General features: G+C 46.0%; 1 protein-coding gene and 1 non-coding gene across 2 annotated transcripts in view; both read right to left on the reverse strand.

Annotated features, from left to right (window-relative positions):
* Window positions 1-25709, reverse strand: part of AUTS2 (activator of transcription and developmental regulator AUTS2) — a 976332-nt gene that overhangs the window by 110081 nt on the left and 840542 nt on the right. Inside the window, exon 6 of the mRNA XM_056814770.1 lies at window positions 4165-4213. Coding sequence (XP_056670748.1) covers window positions 4165-4213 — 49 coding nt within the window. The remainder of the gene's footprint in view (window positions 1-4164; window positions 4214-25709) is intronic.
* MIR28 (microRNA mir-28) lies at window positions 11437-11521 on the reverse strand. The gene has a single exon (NR_034991.1). It is a non-coding gene; the product is annotated as a microRNA mir-28 (primary transcript).

Here is a 25709-nt window from a genome sequence, read left to right on the forward strand (position 1 = left end):
TCCCAGGGCCCTTCCAGTCCCCATATCTGCTAGAGCCTTCCCTTCTCAGACTACCTTCCATCAAATATTCAAATAGAATACCTAGTTATTTACTAGCATCAGAATGTAAACAAACATTATCTTTCTGACTTTTGTAGTAGCAGGTGCTCCACACTAGGCCTGCCACATCTTAGGCACTTCCTAAGCTTCCTAAGCTTTAGGGTGGAGGGGCTGGAAGGAAGGGAAAAGCACTCAGTAGAGATTCGGGCAGTGTTTTGGATGGTGGTGTTTTTTTAACATGGAAGAAGGCAAGTATTTCTAATAGAGTCTCCTTTAAATAAAGAGATATCTAGAGTTAAGTCTGCCAACATTTATTAAGCACCAGGCACTGTGCTAAAAGCTGGGATTATAAAAAAAGGGCCCCTTCCCCATCCCACCCCAAAAGCCTCCATAAAAGCCAAAAACTAGTTTTTCTCTTCCACAACAAAAGCCAGAAAAAATCCTCAGACTCCCACAAGATTGAAAAGCCCTTTCCTCTATAAGAGAAATATTGAAGATATAATGAGTCTCCCCACTGGCCTATCAGAAATTTTTCCTGGCCCAGAGCAAGTAGCTAGGGGCACTGCTAATGGAAGGCAGAGACACCAAGATATGGATCTCCTCCACTGGTGTTTCTTATTCTCTAATTAACTGTCTCCTCAGCACTGGATGGTCGCTGGGGAAACAGAGACCCTAGGTGGTATTATCACGGGTGAAAAAAACTGAGCCAGTGAGGCGAGATGATTGTTCAAAATGTGAGATCTGAACAGTGCAGGCCATCTATCGTTCTATCTACCTATTTATCTGTCCATTCATCTATCCATTTATCTATCTGTTTGTCTCTTTCCATCCAACCATCCATTCATCTGTCTATCCATCTATTCATCCATTTATCTGTCTGTCCATCTGTCTATCTATCATTCATTATCTACTTGTCTGTCTGTCCATCTATCTGTCCATCAATCCATCTATCTATCTGTATGTCTATCCATCCATCCGTCCATCCATCTGTCTATCTGTCTATCCATCCATCCATCCATCTGTTCATCCATCCATCCATCTGTATGTCTATCCACTCATTTGTCTATCCATCCATCCATCCATCTATCTATCCGTCCATCAGTCTGTCTGTCTATCCATCCGTCTATCTATCCCATCCATCCATCCATCCGTCTGTCTGTCCATCCATCCGTCTATCCATCCATCCTTCCATCTGTCTGTCCATCCATCCGTCTATCTATCCCATCCATCCATCCTCCTATCCGTCCGTCGGTCCAGCTGTCTGTCCAGAGCTCCATCCTCCCAGCAGCACGAGCCCAACATCAAAAGCTTCCATCCAGGCGGGCTATCACCAGGCTGTGAGATTAGCCCTGGTCTCCCACGGTGAAATTTTATGGACCAAATCTACCAGCCGCCAGTCTCGGCAGCTTAATCTCACGGGCAGCTTAATGCCAGGATACTCTTAGGCTCGAAGCTGTCAGGCCCCCAAGAGGGAGAGGTGATATGTGGCTTTCAACATCTGGAAGGGGGGGCCCAGAAAGCGAGGGGGAGCAGGAGGGAGGGAGGGAGCTCCCTTGTCAGCTCTCCCGGGCGCCCTTGTTAGACGGCGCGGTTGGGCTGAGGCTTTGAAAATCCTCTTGCCCGGTACCTGGTGGAAATGTGCCCCCTTTTATGGCTCCCCCGACTGCTTATTGCTCTTGGCAAGGAACCCTGGGCGAGGGAGGGAGACCCGGCTTTCAAGCGAGGGGGGGCGGCTGTGGATTTCCTGGGGAATTTGAACTTGACACAGGCATCAAATTGACAGTTCCTTGATGGCCTTGTCAGCCAGGCAGCCAACACCCCCACCCACCGGGAGTCAAAACAGACCCAGAAGCACCAGCCCATAATGAGAACCCCTGCACCTGTCTACAGGCAATTACGGATATTCTCCCGACACACAATGGATCACTTTTTCTCGAGTTGTTTTCCTCATATTTAGCAGTTTGAATACTAATCCCCTTAACAAAACTGTCCCCGGTGCTTCTCCCCCCTTCGGCCCCCCCAACGCACACTTTAATCTCCCTCTCCCAAGGGGGGGCCGGTGGGGGATGGGGGTGGGGGTGGGTACCAGCCAGCCTCCAGGCAGCACCTGGATTTGCATTGATTCAGTCCCTTGTCATTCAGTCCCCAACAGGAATTAGCATATGGCATTAAGGGGAAACTAGGGAGGAGAAAAGAAAGACGCCATTCGGATGGAAATAAGGGGCAAAGGAATAATCTGCCATCAACTAAAAAGCTTATTTGTGTATGGTTTCCCAAGCAAAGCTCAGAAAAAAGCCCATGTTGATTTTAGGCCGCACAAAGAAACCTTAATCCTTTCTAGGGAACTAAATCACCCCAAGAACAGCAGCTAAGAAGAAAGGCCCCTGTCAGGGGAGGGCCATTCACAACCAAATAGATGCCACAAATCAAACTCTGTAAGTAAACAAAAATAAAAATGTGGGAAATGTTGGATTCGGAAAAAGGAAAGAGGAAGGGGGGAACCCCCAGCCCAAGGGAAGGGGCACAGCCCTGCCCCCACCCCCTTCATCAATCACTCCCCTCCTTGGACCCAGGTTCCAGCCATTCAGCTTAGAATGCTGATTCACAGAGCCCCCAACCCTTTCTTCTGGCCCTGGCCCAAAAGAGGGGGAGACACATTCCACAGCTTCCCCGCCCCCCCAAAATTAGCAAAATAAAGATACAGTCACTTCTGGGTGGGGGAGGCCCCCCCCTCCTTTAGTGACCAGCTCACCCCCCTTCCCCTCCTCCCAACCACTACTATGGGAAAAAGAAACAAATTCTGTTTTCTCACATGGCCCTAGAGTGGCAGGCAAACACTCTCTCCTCTTCAAAATCTGCAATAAACAATTACACATCTCTGCCTAGGAATGAGCGCGGCAGGCCTATGAATTACCGTCTCCTCTCCTTTATTTGGCTTTTAGGATTATGGATAACAAATTTATACAAACTTTTCAGTCCATCAAAAAATATGATGAAACATAAAACGAGAATACTCCTCCATTATGCAATAAAAAGAGAAAATTCAATATGCATCCCAAGTCATCCTGGGAGCGCCAGCAATCGTGGTGGAAGTAAGCAGGCGCACCTTCTGGGAACCCTAAAAATAATGTACTATTTAAAATTCCATTCGGTCCAAATTCTACCCTAATCTGGCTCGCTCAAAATAGCTGTGGTTGGAGCCGGAGCCGATGAATTGCCAGGCGAAAAGAGGAGCCCAGACAACTCTATAATGCAGAAGTGGTTCAAATTTCAATTTATTAAGACTCCTTCGGCTCAGAGAGATGCCTGGCCTGCTACGAAACGACACATTTAAGGCATGATGAAAGAGGAGAGGATGCCATCTTTACTAAAGCAATTACTGCACAAAACCCACTAGCTAAAGCAGGTGAAACAATGCAGAAAGGGGGGGAGGAGGGGGAATTTGTGTAATTTAAAGCCTAAAAATTATACACCTCAGCACAGACTGGGACTTGGAGGAGGGGAGACACCCCCCCATCCCCCAAAACCCATCATTTCCAGCCAACCTGCTTGCTAGCAGAGGCAAGTCCACTGGTGGTGATCCATCCGTTCTCTGTTAAAGCACGGTTCCATCATCTGATGCTCTTCCTACCTCTAGCTGTTTGGAAGGAACGAATGGGACAGGGCAGATTTCAATTTTGCCCTACGGATCACTCATTAACTTTACCAAAAGCCCAAGCCCAGGAAGACATAGTTTAGGACCATGACGGGAGCAAAATACACCAAACATCTGCCGGTTCTTCCAGTCAGGGGTACAAATTGGCTACTTGGGATTCTCTCTTCACAGATAACAACATATCAGGCTCACCCTCTCAGCCACCTCGCTGTCATTTAAGTCAAACTCATCTGAATTAGATGGAGGTTGGGAGGGATTTCTCTCATCTGGAGATTTGCCTTCCAAATCCTCCTCCTTCCTCCCCATCCATCCCCCTTTTCTTCCTAAAAAAAAGTACCAAAATAACATCCCAAATAGACAGGTAAAGAGTCTGATCGAGGGCCAGAATGGAAGCCGATGAGCATCAGACACTGTCAAATGATGGGCATAGACGGAATTGTTCAAAAAACCAAGGAATAAGCCAGTCCTACCTTTGTTTATAGCAGTGTTGAAAAGTTTCTCTGAGCTGGCATCAGAAACCTACAAGACAAGAAAAAAGAGAAGCTTTTGTATCATCAATTCGTTATATTTTCAAAGAAATACAGGCAAGTTAGCCCAGAGCCCCAGAAAAAATGGAAAGCTGCAATTCCGCCAAGCCATCCATAAGGTGGTGCTATCTGACCACAAGTATGAACTGCAGTGCAGCTCTTTACTTGGGGAGGGGGAGAAGAAATCGTTAAAAATATATAGAAAAGAAAAATGCATCCTGATTTGACATATTAGTGGCACAAAATGAATTTGTATGCTCTAAAGTCCTACAATGATTTGCAATTTAACCATTATTACAAAACACTTTTTTCTAGCCACCTTATCCTGTTTCTGGGGGGCTGGGGGGGGGGGGACCTGTTTATTTTTTCCATGAAAACAAAACTCTTATCATTAGAATTTCAGCTTTTCATCCTAAGAAGCAAGCCAATTCTCATGTAAATCTATTTCTTTAAATTCTCACTGGTAATCAATCTCTCTTCCCCTATATATTTAGCCACAGTTTGACCTTGGTCTCCCAACTCTGAGACATCTTAACCTGCATAAACAGCCATCCATTCTCCAGCTTTCTGTCATTTTCTCTTTGCCAATTTCCTAAAGATCATGCCTTCTGACTGGTTCATCAAAGCAGTTTTGAAAATGGGTGAAAAAGAACTCAAACAGGCTGTGATCATTCCTCAAAGGGTAATTTCCTCATGCACATGCTTTTATTTCAAAAATATAAACCATAAGCAATTAAAAAAATATATACTGTGGTTCTTCTTTCAGAACTGCCCATTTCTAGGCTCTGAAAATGCCAAAAAATTTTACTGTAATCTTAAGCACTGAATTAAAAGAAAACCTACCTCCACCCCCCAATTTGGGATTTAAAGCAAGAAATAGCTGATTTGTGTTCCTTCCCAAATCATCCCTTTTGAGGAATGATTTCCCAAAAGGAAAAAAAAAATCTTTCTACATATAAATATTATCTAAAATGATGAATAGTGTTGGATAAATTTGGAGGCAAGGGTGGTAGTACATAGCAAATTTTTTAATTAATAGAAGGCATTTATGTTTTAGTTTTTCTGTGATCATTTTTCTGTTTTGATTCCCATTTTACTTTATGTCCACACTAAAAGAACTGAAAATCTTTTTTCTTTTTTTACATGGAGGCCTCTGCAAGAAAAATATGGATCCTAAGGATTATGCAAACATATATGTTTGTGTGTACATATATATGTTCATTCACTTATGATCCAATGAGCACTAAACATTTTTTAGTGTTTTTAATAATGAATGAAGGGTCATTATTTTCCTTCATAATACTAGATTGGTTTCCATTTGATCCATCTTGTATGAATTTATTAAAAATAGGCTGAGGTTCCTCCTACAAACTGAAATGCCTTATAAACACAATTAGACTGAAGTCCATGCTCTCTGTCTTTTGCTCTTCCTAAAAAGAATCAATCGGGGGAAAATAGATTGATATAGGGACTGAAGTGGGAAGGAAACCACCCAAATACTATCACTTCACAGGATTACAAGAAATAAACTATACAGAATATCTTTTAACTGAAAGGAATCATGTAATGGAATTTAAATACCTAAAGCAAGATTTGTAGAAACTTAGTTTCCATTCCACAGCCCATAACAAGATCTTGTTACATCAGAAATCACTTTTCCAATACATGAAATTCATGACAACTAAATGCTACACCACCACCCAATCTGCTGTCAAAACAAAGTCAAAACATTTTTTTAATGGGGGGGGGGGGGGAAGAAGCAGTGACTTTTTTGGCCTTTGATCTAGAAAAATAAAAATGACCTGTGAAAATGTGGGATTCCCTGCCCCTAACAGGGCACATTATGTCCAAATTAAGGCTGTGATTTTGAACATAACAACACTAAATTGTTAAGGAAATTAATTTTACAAGGAGGCTGAAAGGAAACATTTTCCACAGACAGAGGGAGGGAAAAAAGGCATTTTAAACCATCCGGTTTGGGGCAGGTTAAGCATAAAACGCTTAAAACCTCAGAGGTCTGGTCCTCATAAGAGTTCTCCAGATCAATCAATACAGGAAGGCGATGATTTCGGTTCTCGAATCTGCTGGGGGATTTTCCCCCTTCTCTCATCTGTCTCATCCAGTCATTTAAGCCTCAGAAGGAACCCAATACTCTTCAAAACAACAACACAGCTGTTTCTCTAAGAACGGGCTGGGTTTTTTGTTTGTTTCCCAAACAGGAGGAAAGCTAAATATAATCAATTCTCACAGCATCTTCAGAAAACTTCAGGAGAATTATTTGGTTGGAGGGCCTTGACTTTCACACTTTTTCTTCTCCATCTTCCTTTACCTTTACCTTTCCTTGTGCCTTTCTTCCCCACCCCCACCCCCAATCTGAACCCATTTTTCTAGGGGCTTTTATCCCCAACAGCTAATGCTGCAACTCTTCACAGAGAATGAGCAGGCTGTCGTGTCCTTTCCAGGAAAACCTTAAGGATGGCGGAATCTTGCTTTCTTTCACTGTATTTCTTAAACCCGGGTCTGCCTAATGATGCATCAGAAACATCTACGTTTTGGAGACCATTTCAGTCCATCCTTCTACGTCCGGTCTTGGAGAGGGACCCAGTGAAGCCGCGGCATCTCCAGCTGATGCAAATCAAGGATTTAATCTCTCTCGGCAGATGGTTTTCTTTTTCTTTCTTTCTTTTCTTTTCTTTCTTTTTTTTTTTTTTGGCCTGTTTCTAAATGCAAAACCATGTGTTTGCTCTTAGGAAAAGTGAATAGGACTAAAATAAAGGCAGAAAAGCGAGCGAGGGGCGGCACGGGAAGGAAACGTTCCAGCCTGCGGTCCCTAGCAGTGAATAAGAAACAAGGCGGCCACCCTTAGCCAGGCAGATTTCCACTCGAGCCTTTCTACCTCCAACAACCCCGCACTTACGAATTGGAGGAGATTCGAATTCGAGCAAGGAAAAGAAAATTCCTGCCTCCGACTTGAGAACCAGTTCTTGCACTCCCCTCCCGAAGCCCGATTTCATTTCAAACTTTTCTCTTTCTCTTCTCTCTTTGGAGATGGATCTCGCGATCGCTCTTGGCGCTATTTTTTCGACCTCGGTTTTTAGGGGAGCGAACTTGGTCAAGTCCGGCAGGAAGGGAGGGCTGGCGGGCCCCGGGTCCGAGCAGCTGGTTCCCGCTTGCCCAGGTGGGGGGAAAAGGAACAGCGACGTCTTAGCTCAACGTAGCTGCATCTAAGGCCTTCCGCAGCGGCGGCGATGGAGTGAAAAAGGGAAGAGAAGCCAAATCTTTCCCGTTCGTTCCCTTTCCTTCCTCAAAGACCGAACTACCCTTTATTAGCCTTCCCGCCTCGGTTGTTGGAAACCTGGCCGCCGATATGGGTGGGGGCACTTGGGAAGGAGATGTTGGCATGGGACGAAGGGCAGGGGTGGAACAGATGGGAGGGCGCCTCTCCCCCTTCCCCAGCAAAGTTCTAGTCCCCTTCCCGTCATCTGCTGGCTGTGGCGGCGAGGAGTAAGAGAACCATGGAGCCCCCACCCCTCGACCCCCTACAACAGCTTAAAGCCAAGCCTACCTTCAAGTGAGCCCCCAGTTCCTTCCCTCCGACCCCCAAATCCGACACCAGCCCCCACCCCCAGTTCCCGAGCTCGCCTCTCAAAGAAAGAAAAGTACAAAGGCTGGCTGGCTGGCTGCAAATGCAGCCGCCTGGTAAGGAAGAAGGATGGAGGGAGTCAGCCAAGCGAGCCAGTGGACAGAGCCCAGGGACAGAGACCACGATAGGCGCTCGGAGCCCAGGATCGGGGGGTTGGCACCAACCGCTACCGCCTCCCACTTAGCAAAAGACAATAAAAGACCCCCGGGACGGTTTGAATTGAACAGGGGGAGAGCCAGGGGGTTCTTCTCTCCATAGTCGGAACCCGCTTCTCCGCAAGCACACCCACACTGTCCGGGGAGGGAAGAATGGGGAAAGTGGCGCCCCGTGCGCTCTCCGAGCCTTCCCGGGACCACCAGACAGCCCGGGCAAGACCGCCAGCAGAGAAGGAAGGGAGAGAAAGCAGGTTGTTCTCCAGATCCTCCCGGGCGTCTCGCAGCCCTGGGGCCAGAGGGACGGGGTGGAAAAAAAGACTCCAGAAGGGTTTTCATTACCTGGTCTCCAAGGATTCCGCTGGGGGCCCCGACAGCCCCAAGTTCATGGTTTGCTTCCAAATCTCCCGGGGGTTAGAAGAGTCGGATTTGGAGGGAGCAAAAGGCGGGCGAAGGGAGGGAAAAAAGAAAGCCCCCAAAACACACGTAGCAGAAGTGGCCCTAACTCTGCCTGGACTGCTGGCAAGACGGCTCGTTTAAAGTCTCAAAGCGAATCCTCCCAGGCTGGCGAAGATCCTCAGGCCGAGGGCAATTCCTCCCTTCTGGCGACGACCGTAGGTAAAAGCCAGTCGCTCACCCAGCCACCCACCCATTCGCTGGGTGCTGCTGGGTCCGTGGGCCGGCCGGCGCCCGGGCGCGCCTCGTCTACTCGGCTGCCCAACTGGGCTCCCCAGCTCTGCGACGCCCCGCTTCTTCGCCCCCAAGGTTTCCAAGAAGGAGCAAAAAAATAAGGGGGGGGGGCGGCAGCCCGAGTGTGCGCGCGCGAGTGTGTGCGCGTGTGTGTGCGCGCGCGGAAAGCGCCGCCGCCACCGCGCACGGGAGCTAAGAGAGAGGCGGCGGCGACAGGACAAAGGAGACCATGTGCAGACGGAGGGAGGGAGGGAGGGAGTGAAGGGAGAGAGAGGAAAGAGAGGAGAGGAGAGCGCTGGGGCTGTGCCTGTGGCACAGGCGGTGGCGGCCGCGGCTTCTCCCGCTCCTCCTCCAGGCGCCCGCGGCGACTAAGCTCCGGGGCTCCTCGATCACTCGGGCTGCAGCCCACGCAGCAGATGCTGCTGGGGGGCTGGTTCCCCAACTCCTCCCGGGGCGGTACAAAGAGTCCCGGCTGCCCTCGGGTGGCGGGCCGGCTCGAAGCACGGGCTAGGAGCGGCAGTGTGTTGGCCGAGGCTCTCCTTCTCTCACTCCCGGGCGCTGTCACATCTCAAGTGAACTCCATTGGCAGCGGGCGCCGCCGAAAGGTCTCCTCCGCTCTGCTCCGCTGCGCTCGCAGGGGCCACCGCCCGGAAGGCCGGCTGTGAGGCCAGGCGCTGCAGCGGCTGGAAGGACTGGAGCTTCTTCCTCTGAGACCCGACGGCTGGCCCGTGGACAGGGCAAGGCGCAGCGGCGGCGATCCGCTCCGCTCGGCTCTGGACTCCCTCTCTCTGCGAGCTGCGCGAAGACGCGCCTCATTCAGCTCCTCTCTGCTGCTCGGAGAGGGACTTCCGATCCAGCTGCAGTGCCAGCGCCGAAGCTAGAGCCGCCGCCGCTGCCTCTGCCTCTGCCGCCGCTGAGGCCGCCCCTCCTCCTCCTCCGCCTCCTCCTCTCTGCCGACGCCTCCGCCTCCGCCTCCTAGCCGCTTCTCCCCGCCCCGCCCCGCCACTCCTCCCGTCTCCTGGCCTCGCCTCTCCCCACGCAGTCCCTGCGCCCGCCGGGCTCCGGCGCGCTGCGCTCTGCGGTGCTGTCCCGGCTCCTCGCCGCGCGCGGCGCTGCGCCGCGCTATCCTGCACTCCCAGGGCGCACAGCCCCGGACCCCCGGCCTGAGCTAATCCTCGGCCCCTGCTCTGCTCTGGGGCGCCCAACAGACTCGTGTCTGGCGACGAGCCTTGGCTTCTTTCTTGTCTCTAAGTTCCTCCCCGGGCGCCCAAAGCGAGAGAGAGCAGGCATCGAGGTCGTGCGGGGACCTGAAGCCGAGCAGATAGAGCGGACGCTGCTGTTGGTTCCTGGTCCTTCCATCCCTTCTCGCTGGACCCCACAAAGCTCCCAGGTTTTCCCCGGCAGGCAGCAGCCGGGCCGGTCAGGCTGAGCCCAAAGTCTCCCTTTCTCCTCCTGGGACAAGCAGCCCGGACTCTCAATGTAATCCTTCGGGCTCAGGGAAAGAAGCCCAGTCGGCTGTCATGTCGAGGATGATCTCCTCACCCGACGTGCACCCCTCCAACTCCCACAGCCCCCTTTTAGCAGGAGCCTCGAAGCCCCCGATGGCTCGGCTCGGCTGCCAAGCGAGGCCCGGGGACGGGAGGGGGGGCTGGAGCTGCACAGCCGTCCTCTTTGAGTCCGGAGAGGCACTCCTGACCCTCGCCGTGGTCTGCTTCTTTTTTGCCTCTCTCTAGGCCTTTGCACACAATAAGTAGGTGTGCCACGGAGGTGCCTGGAAAGTCTACAAGCCGGGCCAGGACAGCTCCGCTCTGGAAAGTCCAAGCCTGCCTGGCATCCTCATCCTTTCACCCCCACATCGCCCCCGGCTCTCGGACTACCCTCCGGGGAGGAGACCTGGTTCTTTCCACCCCGCCAGAGTCTAGGAAAGGGAAGTGGCGCACCGGGGTGAGGACCAGTTCCTGGCAGGACGGGGGACCCCCGAGGCAGGCCCCGTGGGGGAGGGGAGGCTCTCCGTTAGCCCTCGGAACCTGTGAGGAGGGGGGAGCAGGGGAAAGAAGGCTTCCTCCAGCCGTCTTTGCAGTGTTGCCCTCCCGGCTCCAACATCCAGTACTCCGGAGCCAGTAACAGTCAGAGCGCTATTAATGAAAGGGTTGTCCAATCTGAAGGGTTCAAGTACCCCATGAGGAAAGAGTGCAGAGGGAGGCTTACGGCTCCCGATTTTCCAGTCCGCTGCTACCTAGCATGCAGTACACACAAGACGGAGATCAAATGGCAGGGGAGGCGAGCAGAGGGAATGGGGGAGACGGAGATGCTGTATGCCACCTAGAAACCATGCATGGATAGACCCGGGAAGTACAGCGGGGATTCCTAAGCTTTGGGAAGGGCGCTCCACGCAGCTTAATGCATCGAACCAGCTTTTTTTTCCTTTTTTTGAGGGGGTGGGGAATCTGCAAAGAAAAGGGGGTGTGTGTGCTTATTTCTAGCATTTAAATAACACTCATTTTTAGGGTTAGTGGGGAGGAAAGAAAACCAGGGCTTGGGAAGACGGTGGTGATTGGGGGCCAAAGGGCTGAATCTTTAGGGTGACCCTTCCTGGAAAAGTCAGACTAGGGGCTTCTCCAGTGTGCAAATGATTCTGATTCTTCTAGCCGCTAACAGATCTCCCTTGATGCTGGCACCTTTCCTCTGTGGATTATTCATTCTGGTTCTATCTTGTTCAGATTTAATTGTTGGCATGTTCTCTCCATTCGACTGTGAGCTCCTTGAGGGCAAGGACCATTTTTGCCTCTCCTGGCATCCCCAGCACGGAAGCACCACTTTGTACACAGGAGGACCTTAATAAATGCTTGTTGACTCACAGAAGTCACATGGAAAAAGCTGAAGAGGCCCTCAAGCTGGCCGAAACAAATAATACTTTAAAGCTGCTTTGATGAAACCAAGACTGCTCAAAGGGAAATTTAAGGAAAATCCATTTCACTCCTGTTTCAATAATACAATACTCATGCAGCAGCCTTCTTAGCCAAGCTGTCCAAGTCTTGCCTAAATTAACATTAAGAGCCAACTGAGGCAGAACATCCAAGTTTTCTTCCCTGTAATTTACACCATATAAAATATGGCACTTACACACCTATGAGTCAACTTGGACGCCCCCTCCCAGAAAAATTACTCAGTTCATCCTCTAGTTTCTATTACCACAAACACCAGGTCCTTCTTGCCTTCCTTTCTACCTTCCTCCTTCCTTTCTTCCTCCTTTCCTTTCTTCCTTCCTCCCTCCCTTCTTTCCCTCCTTCCTTTCCTTCTCTTTCATTCCTTCTCTTTTTCTTTTCTTTTCTTTTTTTAGCATCAATATTAAGATTGAAGAAGAAGGGTTAGGCAATCGGGGTTAAGTAACTTGCCCAGGATCACACAGCTAGGAGGTATCTGAGTCCAGGTCCTCCTGACTCCAGGCCTGATGCTCCACCTACTGAGCGACCTAGCTGCCCCTAAGCAAGTTTTCTGAGGCTTTTCATGGCACCTATTGGATTTTCATTCCTGGTTGTCAGGGATTAGACCTATGAAGAAAGCCAGAGGCAAGTACATACATGAATGACCCTAACCCTAAATTCCTGCACCAGCAAGATCTCTTGCCTACCAGCAGTGTGGTTGGGGAGAATGGAGATAGCCCCAAATCACATTTGCCCTACCAGGGCAGCACAAGGCATTGGAGAGAGAATTCCAGATTTAGCACTTGGATTCAAATCCTAACTCTACTATTTCATATCTATCTGGGGAGTCTTGGGCAAAGCAGCCATTCTCTCTCTCTCCATTTCCTCAACTAATCAGTGCTGAGATTAAACGAGATGTCTTCAAAGATCTCCATGTTGGCCGCCTAACTGTTCTAGGACTCAGTTTCCTAAACTGAAAAATGTTAAAAGCTTTAGTCAACTTGCCAATTCTGAATCCCTGCTTGACTCCAACTGAAAAGATAGAAGAATTGGGGGGGAAGGGGGGAGGAAAGAATTCTGTCTTTCCTATTACCTAATTTCTCAGGGTGTTTGCCCAACATTTTCAGTTACCTTAAATAACCCAGTAAAAGGAAACTCCTAATACAATTTTACAAAATAAATACAAAAATAAGGAGATAGAAGTAGATGACCTCAAAGATCTCTTCTATTTCTCAATCTAGGCTTCATCTCTAAATCTTATCTATGTGGCTGTGGGCAAGTCACTTAACTATTCTGGGCTTCTTTTCCTCAAATGTAAAATCAGGAGTGGTGTTATAGATAGGGTACTTGACTCAAAGTCAGGAAGATATGGGCTCAAATCCAGCTTCAGATACATAATTGTGTGACTCTGGGCAAGCCTACTAACTTCTGGGGGCCTCAGTTTCCCCATTTGTAAAATGAAAGGAGTAGCCTCAATTACCTCTAATGGGTCAGTCCTAAATTTTAGATGCTATCATCTGTGATTCTGTAAACTAAATGGCCTTCAGGGTCATTTACATTCCTAAATAAAGTCTTCTATCTTATCATCTGTGTAACCTGGAGTGAGTGGCTTAATGGCTCTGGCTGGGTCTCATTTTCTTCCTCTGCACACTACAAAGATTATCAAAAAACAGCTAGCTGGTGTGGTGGATAGAGTTTAGGGGTCTGGAGTCAAGAAGACTCATCTTTCTGAGTTCATATCTGGCCTCAGACACTTAGCAGTTGTGTGACCCTGGGCAAGTCACTTAACACTGTTTGCCTCAGTTTCCTCATCTATAAAATGAGGTGGAGAAGGAAGTGGCCAATCACTCCAAGATCTTTACCAAGAAAACTCCATTTGGTATCCCAAAGAGTTGGACATGACTGAACAATAGCAAATAAGAAGAGGTTCTTAACCTATGAACTTTTTTTGAAAAATACCTTTATAACAATATCTTCAGTAGAGTTTGTAGTCCCATGTATTTTATTTTAGGCACTGGAAAATCATGGTCTGAGAAGGAATCTGTAGGCTTGACCAGACTGCCATGAAAGGGTCCATGACAAGGTTAAGAACTCCTTGATTAGACCATCTCTAAGATCTAAATTTATGATTCCATTAATTCAGTGAAAAAAGCATTTCTAAAATGTCTACTATGTGGGGACAGCTGGGTAGCTCAGTGGATTGAGAGTCAGGCCTAGAGATGGGAGGTCCTGAGTTCAAATCTGGCCTCAGACACTTCCCAGCTGTGTGACCCAGGGTGAGTCACTTAACCCCCATTGCCTAGCCCTTACCACTCTTCTGCTTTGGAAGCAGTATACAGTATTAATTCCAAGATAGAAGGTAAATCAATCAATCAATAAATGAATGAATGAATGAATGAATGAATGAATAAGTAAATAAATAAAATGTCTACTATGTGCCAAGCACTGTGCTAGGGTCTAGAGCAGTGATGGCGAACCCTTTAGAGCCTGAGTGCCCAAACTGCAACCCTCATACCACAAATGAACCATCCCCTTATCCCTGACAGGGGAGGGAGGAAGTGCTCCCATTGTCCTGCTGGGCAGAGGGGTGGGTGATATGAAAATTACCCTCAGACTCGGTGGAGAGGGGAAGGCTAGTAGTCCCACACACCCCGCTGGCACGTGTGCCATCGGTTTGCCAACATGGGTCTAGGGTTTCTAAGGAAAAAAAAATCCCAGTTCTTATCTTCAAAGATTTTATTTCTTCTGTAGTTTGTTTTTCTAAACTTTTAACCTGCCATGGGAATCAATACTGTGTATTGGTTCCAAGGCAGAAGAGCAATAAGGGCTAGGCAATGGACTTACCCAGGATCACACAGGTAGGAAATATCTGAGGCCAAATCTGAACCCCAGGTCTTCTGTCTCTGAGCCACCTAGCTCCCTGCTCCTTTTTTGATTTTTTAAAAATTGTATGTCTTTTATAGTTTCCATATTCAGGGATTGAAGATACCCCAGGCCAAAAGAAGCTATTAATAGAAAAATCAAAGGTTATTCTGATTGATTTCCTCATTCCTTGTCATCTCCCTTCTGTAAAAGGGGCTTTGAGTATGGGGGGGGGTGTTAAAAATGTGTTTCAGGGGATGATGAAGGAAACAAAGGAAGAGGAAACAGAGACTCGAGAGGTCTGGGTAATCCATGTCTGGTATAATCAGACACTGACACACTGAGTCCAAGGATTAGGATTCTAGCTTGTCTAGGAAGATTTTAACTTTCTCTTATTAGAATCTTAATCTGAAGATTAGGGAAACATTGGTTGGAACCCATCTATTAGGTCCATAGATGGAGGAGGGCTGACATTATGAACTCTGAGGGCTGCTTAGGATCAACTTGAGACTCTTCGCTCATTCTAAGTCCAGCAAGCCTTGGTGGGGGGAAAGTAATGACAAGCAGCCACTCAACAGGGGGAGTCGACTGCCTTTTAAATGTTAAATTGCTCAGATGTTTAAAATACTTCGTGTTTCTGAAACATCCAAAGAGCTCTGCCAAGTTTACAGATTAAGCCAGCTGAAAATAAAACACTGAGGAAGCTAAATTAAGAGCCCCCCCTTCCTTCCAATCTCAAAAATGCATCCTAAGTTATCATTGTTAGCAGTTTAACAACTAAGTGTGTGTTTTGCTACTTCTCAAATGACAAATTCCGAGTCGGAAGCCTTGATGCAAGCTTCCATTTGTACTGTGAATTACCAGAACGAAGCTGAAGACTGCTTTGGAAAAATGTTCCTTATGATATCAGGCCCCTGATTGAAAAATTTAATGACAATAATGCTCGTCCACGCATGCATGCATGACTTTGGTCCATGTTGGCTGATTGCCAGATTTGTACACAGTAGGTGTTTAATGTTTGCAGACTCAAATTCTAAGTCACACTGCTAAAGGAGGCTCTCACCTGTGAGTGAGTATGCCTGGTCTCTATGAAACACACAATCAATCAATGTGCATTTATGAAGCATCTTCTGTGTCCTAGGTATTAAGTACTAGGAAGACAGACAAAAATAAAACTGTAGGGGCATCTAGGTGGCTCAGTGGATAGAGAGCCTGGCCTGGAGACAGGGAGGAGGTCCTGGGTTCAGATCTGACCTCTGACACTTCCTAGCTGTGTGACCCTGGGCAAGTCACTTAACCCCCTTTGCCTAGCCCTTACCACTTTTTTGCCTTAGAACCAATACTAAGTGCTGATTCTAAGAAGGTAAAGATTTGGGGGCGAGGGGGAAGCTTGTCCTTGTCTGAGTACTTTGTCTTTCAAAAAAAAAGTAGAGGTCCCAGAATCAAGTCAATGTTATTTGGGGGGTTGGGGTTAACTTGGGAGGGGAGGTGTTAAATCTATAAAAATTGTTTAAAGTGGGGAGAAGGGAATCCCAGATCTGAAACTTCAAATAGGGTGTCTCGTGGTGAAAAGAGCTCAGGGCTAGGAGCTGGGAATCTAGATTCCATCCTAGAACATGGCCTTGAACTTCGTTTTTTCACTGGTGGTATGAAGGGGAAATACAATAGAAAGAACCCAGGATTTGGAGTTCTGGGTTCAAATTCTTGTTCTGCTACTCATCCAGAAGCCGGTGGGCAATTCCCCTCTGGACATCCTTTTCCACTGTGAAATGAGGAACTGGACAAGATTGCCTCTGAGATGCCATCTAGCCCAGATCCGGGCTCCTGTGATTGGATGATCTCTCGGTTTCCTTCCAAACACAAAAGTGATGAAATTTGACTCTACTTTTGAGTTAAAAATGGGTTGCCTTTTCCTCTCTGTCAGCCATTAGGATGAATGTTTTTGGTACAGTTGCCATGAAGCCAGTGCCTACTTCTGAGACACTTAAATGGAGATCACAGTAAGAGTTAACTATATATATATATGGGAACAATGTTCATCCACCCTGTCTCAGTTACTGTTAATAACTCAGTACAACAGGGAGTCTTTATCTGTTTATGGGCCTGTTGGGAGGAGTGGCCCAAGCCTCTGGGGAGGATCAAAGCCTCTTTCATCCCTCCCCTTCTCTCCACTCACATTGTCATCACTCTAGTTCAAGCCCTCATCACCCATCTGCTGAAGTATATCACAAGAGCCGCCTAATGGGTCTCCCAGCTTCCAGGTTTTCCTCTGTCCAGTCAGTCTTTCACATGACTACCAAAAGAATATTCCTAAAACACAGGCCTAATCAAATCACCCAACTCTAGCTCAACAACCTTCCGGGTCTCCCTCTTGCCTCTAGAATTAAACCCCAAACATTTAGAATCCTGCACATTTTGGGTTCCAACCAGCCTCCCAATGGGATTTCCCACTCTTCCCCTTCGCTCCCTAGATGCTCACACCCCTGTTATTCAAACGTGCCATTCATCTTCCTCCACATCTCCTCTCTGCCTCCCAAGCTCTAGGTCTTTCCTGATCCCCTCAGCTGTTGGCACTGTCTTCCTCTTCAAATGATGGCATCTGTTGGTGCATCTGCCTATGAAGGACCAGATGTGTGATTTCCCTGGGGAAGGGGACTCCCATCAAGGAAAGTCCCACCAAGGCAGATAAGCCACTGTTGGGTGACTTCTAGATTTGGAGAGTGGCCTGGAGCACCTAGAGGTGGAATCATTCACCCCTGATGGCTCAGCCAATATCTATATCTACATCTATTTACATCTACATCTTTCTATATCTCTATCTCTATATCCATATCCATATCCATATCTCTAGGGTATCACTCCAGTAGTTCTTAGAGAGGCAGGTTCACTTTTGTCTCATAATCTCAACTCCTGGCATGTAGAAAACAAATGGCCTCAGAGATGGAGGAAACAGAGAGATTTGCCAAAGGACCACTCCTTTGAGGAACCCCGCCATGGCTTGGGCAATGGTTTCCTTCTCTAAGCCTTCTCTTCCTCTTTTTTAAATTGTCACATTAGAGTATCTCAGAGATCCACCCATTTCTGTGACTTACCCAATGAGTTCTAGGGCTTGAAGCTACATAATGCAAGTCTCTACATTTGGAGCCAGACTTTTCTTTTCTTTTCCCTCCCAGCCAGCAGGACACCTGCAGCCCTCCAAGGAGTGGAAACTTCCCCAGAGGGAATACCTGGAGGACCTATTCCAGAAGGTTGTTGGGAGAGACTGTGTCTGTAGAGTGCTTTGGAAACCTTGAAGCAATTTATAAATATCAATTCTATATCCATTTTAGATTGTAAGCCCCCTGAGGGCTAAAAGAGAGATCTCTATTTAGATGAATATGTGTGTCTATGTGCATGCATGTATATACACTCAGAGACAAATATACGCAGGTGCATAGTGTACATATGGAAATATAGAAATAGATAAGAAATGCAAAACATATACATATACATCAAAGCACAGGAGATCACCTTGCTAGCATCAAGGAGCTACAGGGGAGTAGTACTTGAATTTGAGGGTGAAAGAGCCCTGGATTGACTCTGGTACTGAACTCTGTTGTGATCCTGAGTAGGCTATTTAATTTTTCTCCCTAGTCTTCAGAAATCCTCAAGATTGATTAGGTCTACAAATTGGGTCTTTTCCACTAATAATAAAGACCATTTTTGTTATATTATATTATATTATATTATATTATATTATATTATATTATATTATATTATATTATATTATATTATATTATATCATATTATATCATATTATATTATATTATATTATATTATATTATGTTATATTATGTTATATTACATTATGTTATATTACATTATGTTATATTAATTATATTATATTAAATATATTGTATTATATTATATTAAATATATTGTATTGTATTATTGTGTTGTTATGTTATGTTATGTTATGTTATGTTATGTTATGTTATGTTATGTTATGTTATGTTATGTTATGTTATGTTATGTTATGAATGAATGCCTGAAAGAGTAAACATTTTTATTTATTCCAGAATGCTATTTTTCAAGCCAAGTTTTCTTGGAGAAATCTAGGAAATGAAAAAGCTCAGTGGTTACTAAGGTTCGTAGGGGATGACAAGATGATAAGCCAAAAAACAGCAACAAAGAAGGACCTGCTCTACATACCCTTCACTGCTGCCCAGGAATAGGCTAATGGGAGTGTCAATGGAGGAGATTGCCCGTCAGTTGCCCAAGCCCACTTGGCTATTGGGAAATGAAAAAATTCCCATTTTAACAAGGCTGAGGCCCTCTGTTTTCTGCCCACTTGCTAATTCTTGACATTTTGACTTAAGGCTGTTTAGCCCAGGCTATTCTGCTCCCTTTTGGATCCTAGGGGTTTCTCTTCCCTGCACCCTCCTTTATTTCTGGATCTTATCCCTTGGAGACGGCTGGCTAATCCAACAGAGCTAGTCTCCAACCTTACCTGCCACCTCCCCTCAGTTCTGTAACTGGCCATTTTTAAATGGAAACCATATTACTTAGCACTCTGAACGGATGCTGCAATATCTCATGCGCTGGCAGCTGTAAAGCCAAATCCTACACCATTCTGTACCTGGGTTGCTACAATTGATCATGTCGGCACAACAAGAGGGAAATAAATAATTTTAGCAGTGTTAGTTTATGACTTGCACTCCTGAAACACGGGGAGGAATAAATATTTTCCAAGTGAAAAAGTAGAGAAAGAAATCTTCCTTCTGGATATCACCAAGTATAGTAAACTATAAAGGGAACAAAAAATTGTATGTATGTGGGGGAGGGGGGCTCCATAAAACATATCCTATTTAACCCCCAAATCTACATTCAAATATTGGTACTCATATCTGACTGACACCTACACAGCAAGAGAGTTCAGACTAACAACAAACGCAAACCTTTGCCACCCACTTGCCCATGACTCATTAATCCTGCTTTCTGCAAGAGCACATATGCTCAAAAAGAAGCATCATGGGAAAGGGCAAAGGTTGAGCTCCTGAATCCCTTTTAAAAGCTGGATCCTGAAGAAGAATTTTATCTTGAGATTTTGTACATTCACCAGTTCTTTTCCTCTCTTCTATTTCCTTTCCTCCTCCTCCTCTTTCTCTCTCCCTAGCCCCTTTTCTCCTTCTCTCTCTCTCTCTCTCTCTCTCTCTCTCTCTCTCTCTCTCTCTCTCTCTCTCTCTCTCTCTCTCTCATGAATAATAACATTGAATATTGAGAAACAAGACTGAAAGTTGATGGAGGATGCTATTTTGTGGGTGCTCAGAGGAAGGACTGATCAGAGTCTGGATTCATATATGTATCCTTAGCTTCCAAAGTCCTGTTTTCTTTCTACCAGCCCCTAAACCCTCTTGGGAAAAGGGAGACCCTCTTGGCACCCCATTGTACATTTAGGATTTTTTTTTTGCCCTGCCCAGTCAGGCAAGGGCTGCAGGATTTCTGCTGACATGAATTTGAGGAGCTTCTGAGTAGGGATGCAAGGTGAACAGATGCCAGGAAGATAAAGAGCCATAAATATCTCAGTTCTGTGTGGCTTTAGATCCCTTCACAACCTGGCACCTTCTGACTCTTCCAGTCCTCTCTTCTATATGCTCTATGGCAGTGGTTCTCCAATTGTGGTTTAGGGATCCCTAATACCCTTTTTAAGGGCTCAATGGGGTTAAAATAATTTTTATAATAATATTAATACATATTAATTACTAATGTGTAAATATTTCTAGATATAACCCAATAAGCAAAAGCTTTTTAGGAGGCCCTCAATAATTTTCAAGAACATAAAGGGGTAGGACAGTTAGGTGGCCCAGTTGATAAAGGGTCAAGCTTGGAGTTGAGATGACCTAGGTTCAAATCTGGCCTCAGACACTTTCTAACTGTGTGATGTATAATTGAAACTCTGTTACTCTAAAAAAGAACTACATTTCCCAGGAGCCCAATGACTTCTTGTCATTATGTACTTCCTGTAGACAGAGGATATTAGGCAAGGACATGAAGGGTCAGGCCTCTTTTTCTTGGCCCTGTTGGGGAGCATGGAGGTAGTGAGTGGGGATTTTGACATGGCTAATCAGCCATAGGCACATGGTCTTTATTTTGTATCCTCTTTATTCCTTGATTTCTAATGATCATTAATAAATCTCCTAAAATATATTTTATTATTTGAGATTTAATTTTAAATTTTACAGTGACTAACCCTGGGCAAGTCAATTAACCTCAGTTGGCTAGCCCTTGCCCTACTGTCTTAGAGTTATTACTAAGTCAGAAAGTAAGGGTTGAAAAAAAAGTCTTTGATTTGACTTAAAACAACAACTCTGCTTGTGAGTGTTAACAGCACTGCTGATCTAATTTCCCCTCTTTCCTTTCTATGGTTGGGAGGGTTTGTCAAACTAAAAAGACTTTGGCGCTCCCTCCCTTTTATCCAAACCAGATTGTACATGGATGCAGAGGCCAAGACACTGTAGGTTCCTTCAAAAGAACCTGAGGTTGGATTAACATAAAAGCTGGATGCCACAGCAGGGGCTGCCTTCTTTGGCTGGCTACCCTGTGATTCTGGTTTCAAGGAGAAGCCATCATCAGAAGAGGATATAGGCCAAAATAAATGAGCCTTTCCTATCCAGAGGTACTTCTATATGCCACTACATTCAAAGAAGATACATGGAGGACTTGGGGTTCAACTTAAAAATTTGGGCTTGGCTTGGTTCCCTTGTTAAAAAAAAAAAGAAGAAAGAATTACTTCACTCAGCTGCCTTTATGTGTATTGCCCACCCTGACTTTACCCTCAAAACACACACACAGACACATAGACGCAAACTCCCCTTTTCCCCCCCACCCCCAATGGAAAAACCAAAAGGCTGGTAGGCCTTCTTGAGTAAGAGAGAAGATGATTGAGAAAGATCTGTGGAAAAGGGACACTGAAGTCCCTTCTCAAGTAGCCTCTCTTGCTGTTTCTCATGAATCACATTTTATTTTCATCTCCATGCCTTTGTCCAGTCTGTCCCCCATGCCTAGAATACCCTTCCTCTTCATTTCTGCCTCTGAAAATCCCAAATTACCTTCCAAACTTAGCATATTACACACATAAGAAATCTGGAGTCAGACACGGCAAGCATGATCCATTAAAACTGTGTCTACGGACACCCATAGTCATTCCCCACGCCGATTCCTATAACAAATTGTCTCTTGAGGCTTGAACCAAAATTAAAAGGATCCATTCTGGCCCCACCTGGAGGAAGACATGAACTCTGAGGTATTCTGCCCCAGGAGTGAGGACACATTTGGACTCAGCTACCTACACCCACCTCACCTGACTGCCACTTTGATCAACGGCCTTAATGGGAGAGCCAGCTGGCCCGAGAAGGGTCAGTAACACACGAGAAGAAAGCGGCACCGATAGCTTACAGGAGGGAGAGGCATTTCTTTCTCCTCCCTTTCCCACATTAACTCCCACCAGGCCTAATTCTTGACATCCAACACTCCCACCATGGGCCATCTGTTCATGTGCCAGAAAGTGGATTAATACTCCAACATGAACCAGGAGGGAGGGAGATGGGGAGAAGCCAGCTCAGTCTACGTTGTCCAGGATGCATCCAAAATGGAGGCTTCTGGGAAATTTACAGGCGAGCCAGCTTTCATGTGCTGGGACCGAGCTGTCCCACTCCCCAGCTCCACAGACCCCCTCCTCCATTTGTGTTCCTCCCATCCCTGGGAGGTGGGGAGAGGAGGGGAGAGACTAGAGTGGGCAAGTGTTACAGCATCCTGATAGGACTCCATTATTAGGTATCCTGACCAGGCTTGCAAACAGCAACTCGCCTATGGTAGATAATCCCTTAAACTATGGCTAGTTGTAAAAAAATGCCGGTTCCATGAGAAGAAAAGAAATCCTTTCTTTACCTCAAAATTTCTATGGAAAAGGACCATCTGGAATGAGAATTGGGTGGGTGGAAGAGCTGTGGGGTGGGTTGTTAACTTTCAGATGGTGACATGCATGAGAGGACCAGAGATTTAGACTTGGAAGAAACCTTAGCCCCCTCTTACTTTACAAAAGAAGAAACTGAGGCCCAGGAAGGGAACAAAGGATCAAAGTTAGATCTAGAAGGAAATTAGAAGGACATGTAGTCTAACCCCTCATAAGACCCCTGGAGAGGGTACATAGGGTTATAAATTTAGGACTGAAAGGAACTTTAGAAGTCATTTAGGTCTACTCTCCTCATTTTATAAATGAAGAAACTGAGGCCTAGAGGGCTTATGTGACTTACCCTGGCAGACACGGTCAAGGATTAGAACCTGGCTTCTTGATACCAGTGTCCCTTCCCTCCTTATAACAGCCTCCTTCCTCATTTCCTCATAAGTCAGTGGCACTGAAGAAGGGTAAGTACCACTTCCCATTTCATCCATTCATGTACAATTCAACCTCCCCAACCCAACACTTTGGCTCTGAAATACTCCTCCCAGGCTCCAAGCCAGCCATAACATGGTACTACGTGCCTACTAAAGATATTTTTCAGCTTTGTATTGTAAACACACATGTTGCACTTTTAAAAGAAAAGCCCAAAGGGGGGTGCCGAGTGTGCGTCATCACAACTCCTTTCATCTACAATCTACAGAGGGAGAAATTTGAGAAAAGAACATGAAAACCTGGAAGCAGAGTCCTTGAACACTGCCATGTTCTAAGCCTGGCCTGGCCTTCATCTGGCCACTTCTGGCCAAGGAAATATGCAGAGCACATCAGGAAGTCATTGAGTGATTTCTGATTTCCCAAAAATCAAATTAAAACACACCACACACACACACACACACACACACACACACACACACACACACACACAAATAGCCTTAATCAGGCCCCACATGGGATTTTGGAACATGAACATTTGGCTTTGAAAGAAGCTTATTGCAAAGACATGTGTGTCCTCAGTAGAGTAGATCTGTAGCAGGGGAGACAAAGTTCATATTCAATTGTGCCTTCGCACTATTTGAATCCTCCATATTTTGGGGGGCAGTATTAAGTCCAGAAGAAAAATGCCAGGTACTGTGGGATCTGAAGGATAAAATTTTTTACACTATTTCCCAAAATAACATCCAAATGAGATAATATTTGTAAAGGACTTTGCAATCTTTAAAGCAATATATAAGTGCAAGCTATTATTATCTGAAGCTCAGAATGCCCTTTCAAGCCCACCCCATCCCAGTTCTCTCCCTTTTCTCAATTTAATTCTATTCAATTAGCATTTAAGTCCCTACTGTGTGCCAGTTTCAGACCCAGAAACTGTAGACACAAAGGTGGAACTATTCCTGGCCTCAAGGAGCTTTCATTCTATTATTATTGAAGTCGTGCCCAAATTCCATCTCCTAGACTGCAGTTTTTTGCTGTCTCATTTGGTAGCTAGAATTCCCATAGTTCTTCTTGACAGATCCCTTAATTTGACAAAGTGACCCCTGACTCCAGGGCCCAAAGTAATTTTACTCTTTATGTATAGAAATACATGTTCATTAGCCTGCCCACTCATTCATTTATTCATTCTTTATTCATTTATTAATCTTTCTATAGTCAGCTCCCTACAGAGCCTGGTTACTTTGTTTGCATTTTAAATATATTGTTTCTCCATAAAGAGTGTGAGCTCCTTGAGGGCAGGGACAGTTCTATTTTTATCTTCATCTCCCACATTTGGCAGAATGCATGGCACAACAAAATTAATGCTTTCTAACTTACTGATAGTGTTTCCAAGCTATAGTGTCTCCTTACAAAATGAGGGCAGAGAACTGGCTCTCTATGATTCTCTGGTTACAGGGTCAGGCACACCTTCCCTGCAATTGTGGGGAGGAGGAAGAGCCACCCATGCCAATAGGGATGGGATTTGGAGTCAGACTTGGGTTCAAATCCTGAGTCAGCTATTTACTATCTTGGTGACTTTGGCCATAATCCTCAGTTTCCTCATCTATAAAATGGGAGGATAGGTTCCTATGAGCTCTCCTCCTTAGTCAGTACTAAGAAATGCTACAGTTGTTGAATTTCATTTTGACGTTTCTAGGGTAAGAAAAGAGAAGAGACAAGGTGGGCTAGAAAGTAATCTTTTGGTGTTTACTGGGTCCAAAAACTCTTCCTCCAGTAGTACCGTTACAGGATTAACATCATGCAGCCTTGGGCTTTCCCCAGCAGAAAAGAGCTGATTTAGGAGAGTTGATTATTTCCATGATGAAGAAAAAATGATTAATTTGCAGCCTTTCCAGGGAGGAAGGTAACACCTGAGATACAGCAGGCAGCCAAATAACCAGGATAGAAATTACCTGCCTGAAATGTGTCGGAGGGAAACTATCAAAACGCTTGCCGAGAGCTCTTGCTATGTCACTTTTAAGAGAATCAACAAATGCAAAAGAACTTGATAAATATTTTCCATAACAAAACACAATTGGTTGCAATGGGATATAGCTCTGTTCCTCATTAGTTACCCCTCACTTGTCAGACAAGCTCCATATCTCACGGAAATCCACTGTGGATTCTTTATAGTTTGTCGGGAAATGTGACTCTCCCGTTTCCTTTATGCCTTCTGCTTTCAGGGGCTGTCTTTAAGCCCTCCAGCACAGGCTTGCCTCCCTCTTCCCTGAGGAGATGGGGCTTGGAGCATCCAAAGAGAGTTAAAAGCGGGTACCAAGTCCCTGCGTTTGAAGTTGCTCAACAGCTGATGAGTGGGACCAGTCCGAGCATCCATTATCAGTGGCTACCAGGGTACCACAGGGTCTAGGGAGGTGATAAAGTACTTGGCTGATACCGGGGTGGGGGGAAGTCATCGCTCTCTCTCTCTCCACCACCACCTTCTCTCTCTCTCTCCCTCCTTTTTTAAAGGAGGCTTTTTACACTCATTAAATGAAACCTTATCTCTGAAAGACTGCAATCCTCAGCAAATGACAAGTGCACGGAATCTCATTTTCTGACAAGCGATTCTGACAGCATCGTCCTTTTGATTTCTGAGACGTGTAGCCAGACATATATTAATCTGTCAGTCATCGCCTCTGGAAAGAAGGAAAAAAAGTGAGGGGGAGAGAGGAGGGGGGACATTTGTGAATATGAAGGAAACAAGACAAGAGATGAAGGGACTGACTTTAACTGATGTATACACGTCTACTCTGGGATGCGGAAGCCTTCCGTTCCTCAGTGGAGGGGAGGGAACGGGGGCATCAGAGTGG

Source organism: Monodelphis domestica, chromosome 2 (genome assembly GCF_027887165.1).
Source record: "Monodelphis domestica isolate mMonDom1 chromosome 2, mMonDom1.pri, whole genome shotgun sequence".
Taxonomy (NCBI): domain Eukaryota; kingdom Metazoa; phylum Chordata; class Mammalia; order Didelphimorphia; family Didelphidae; genus Monodelphis; species Monodelphis domestica.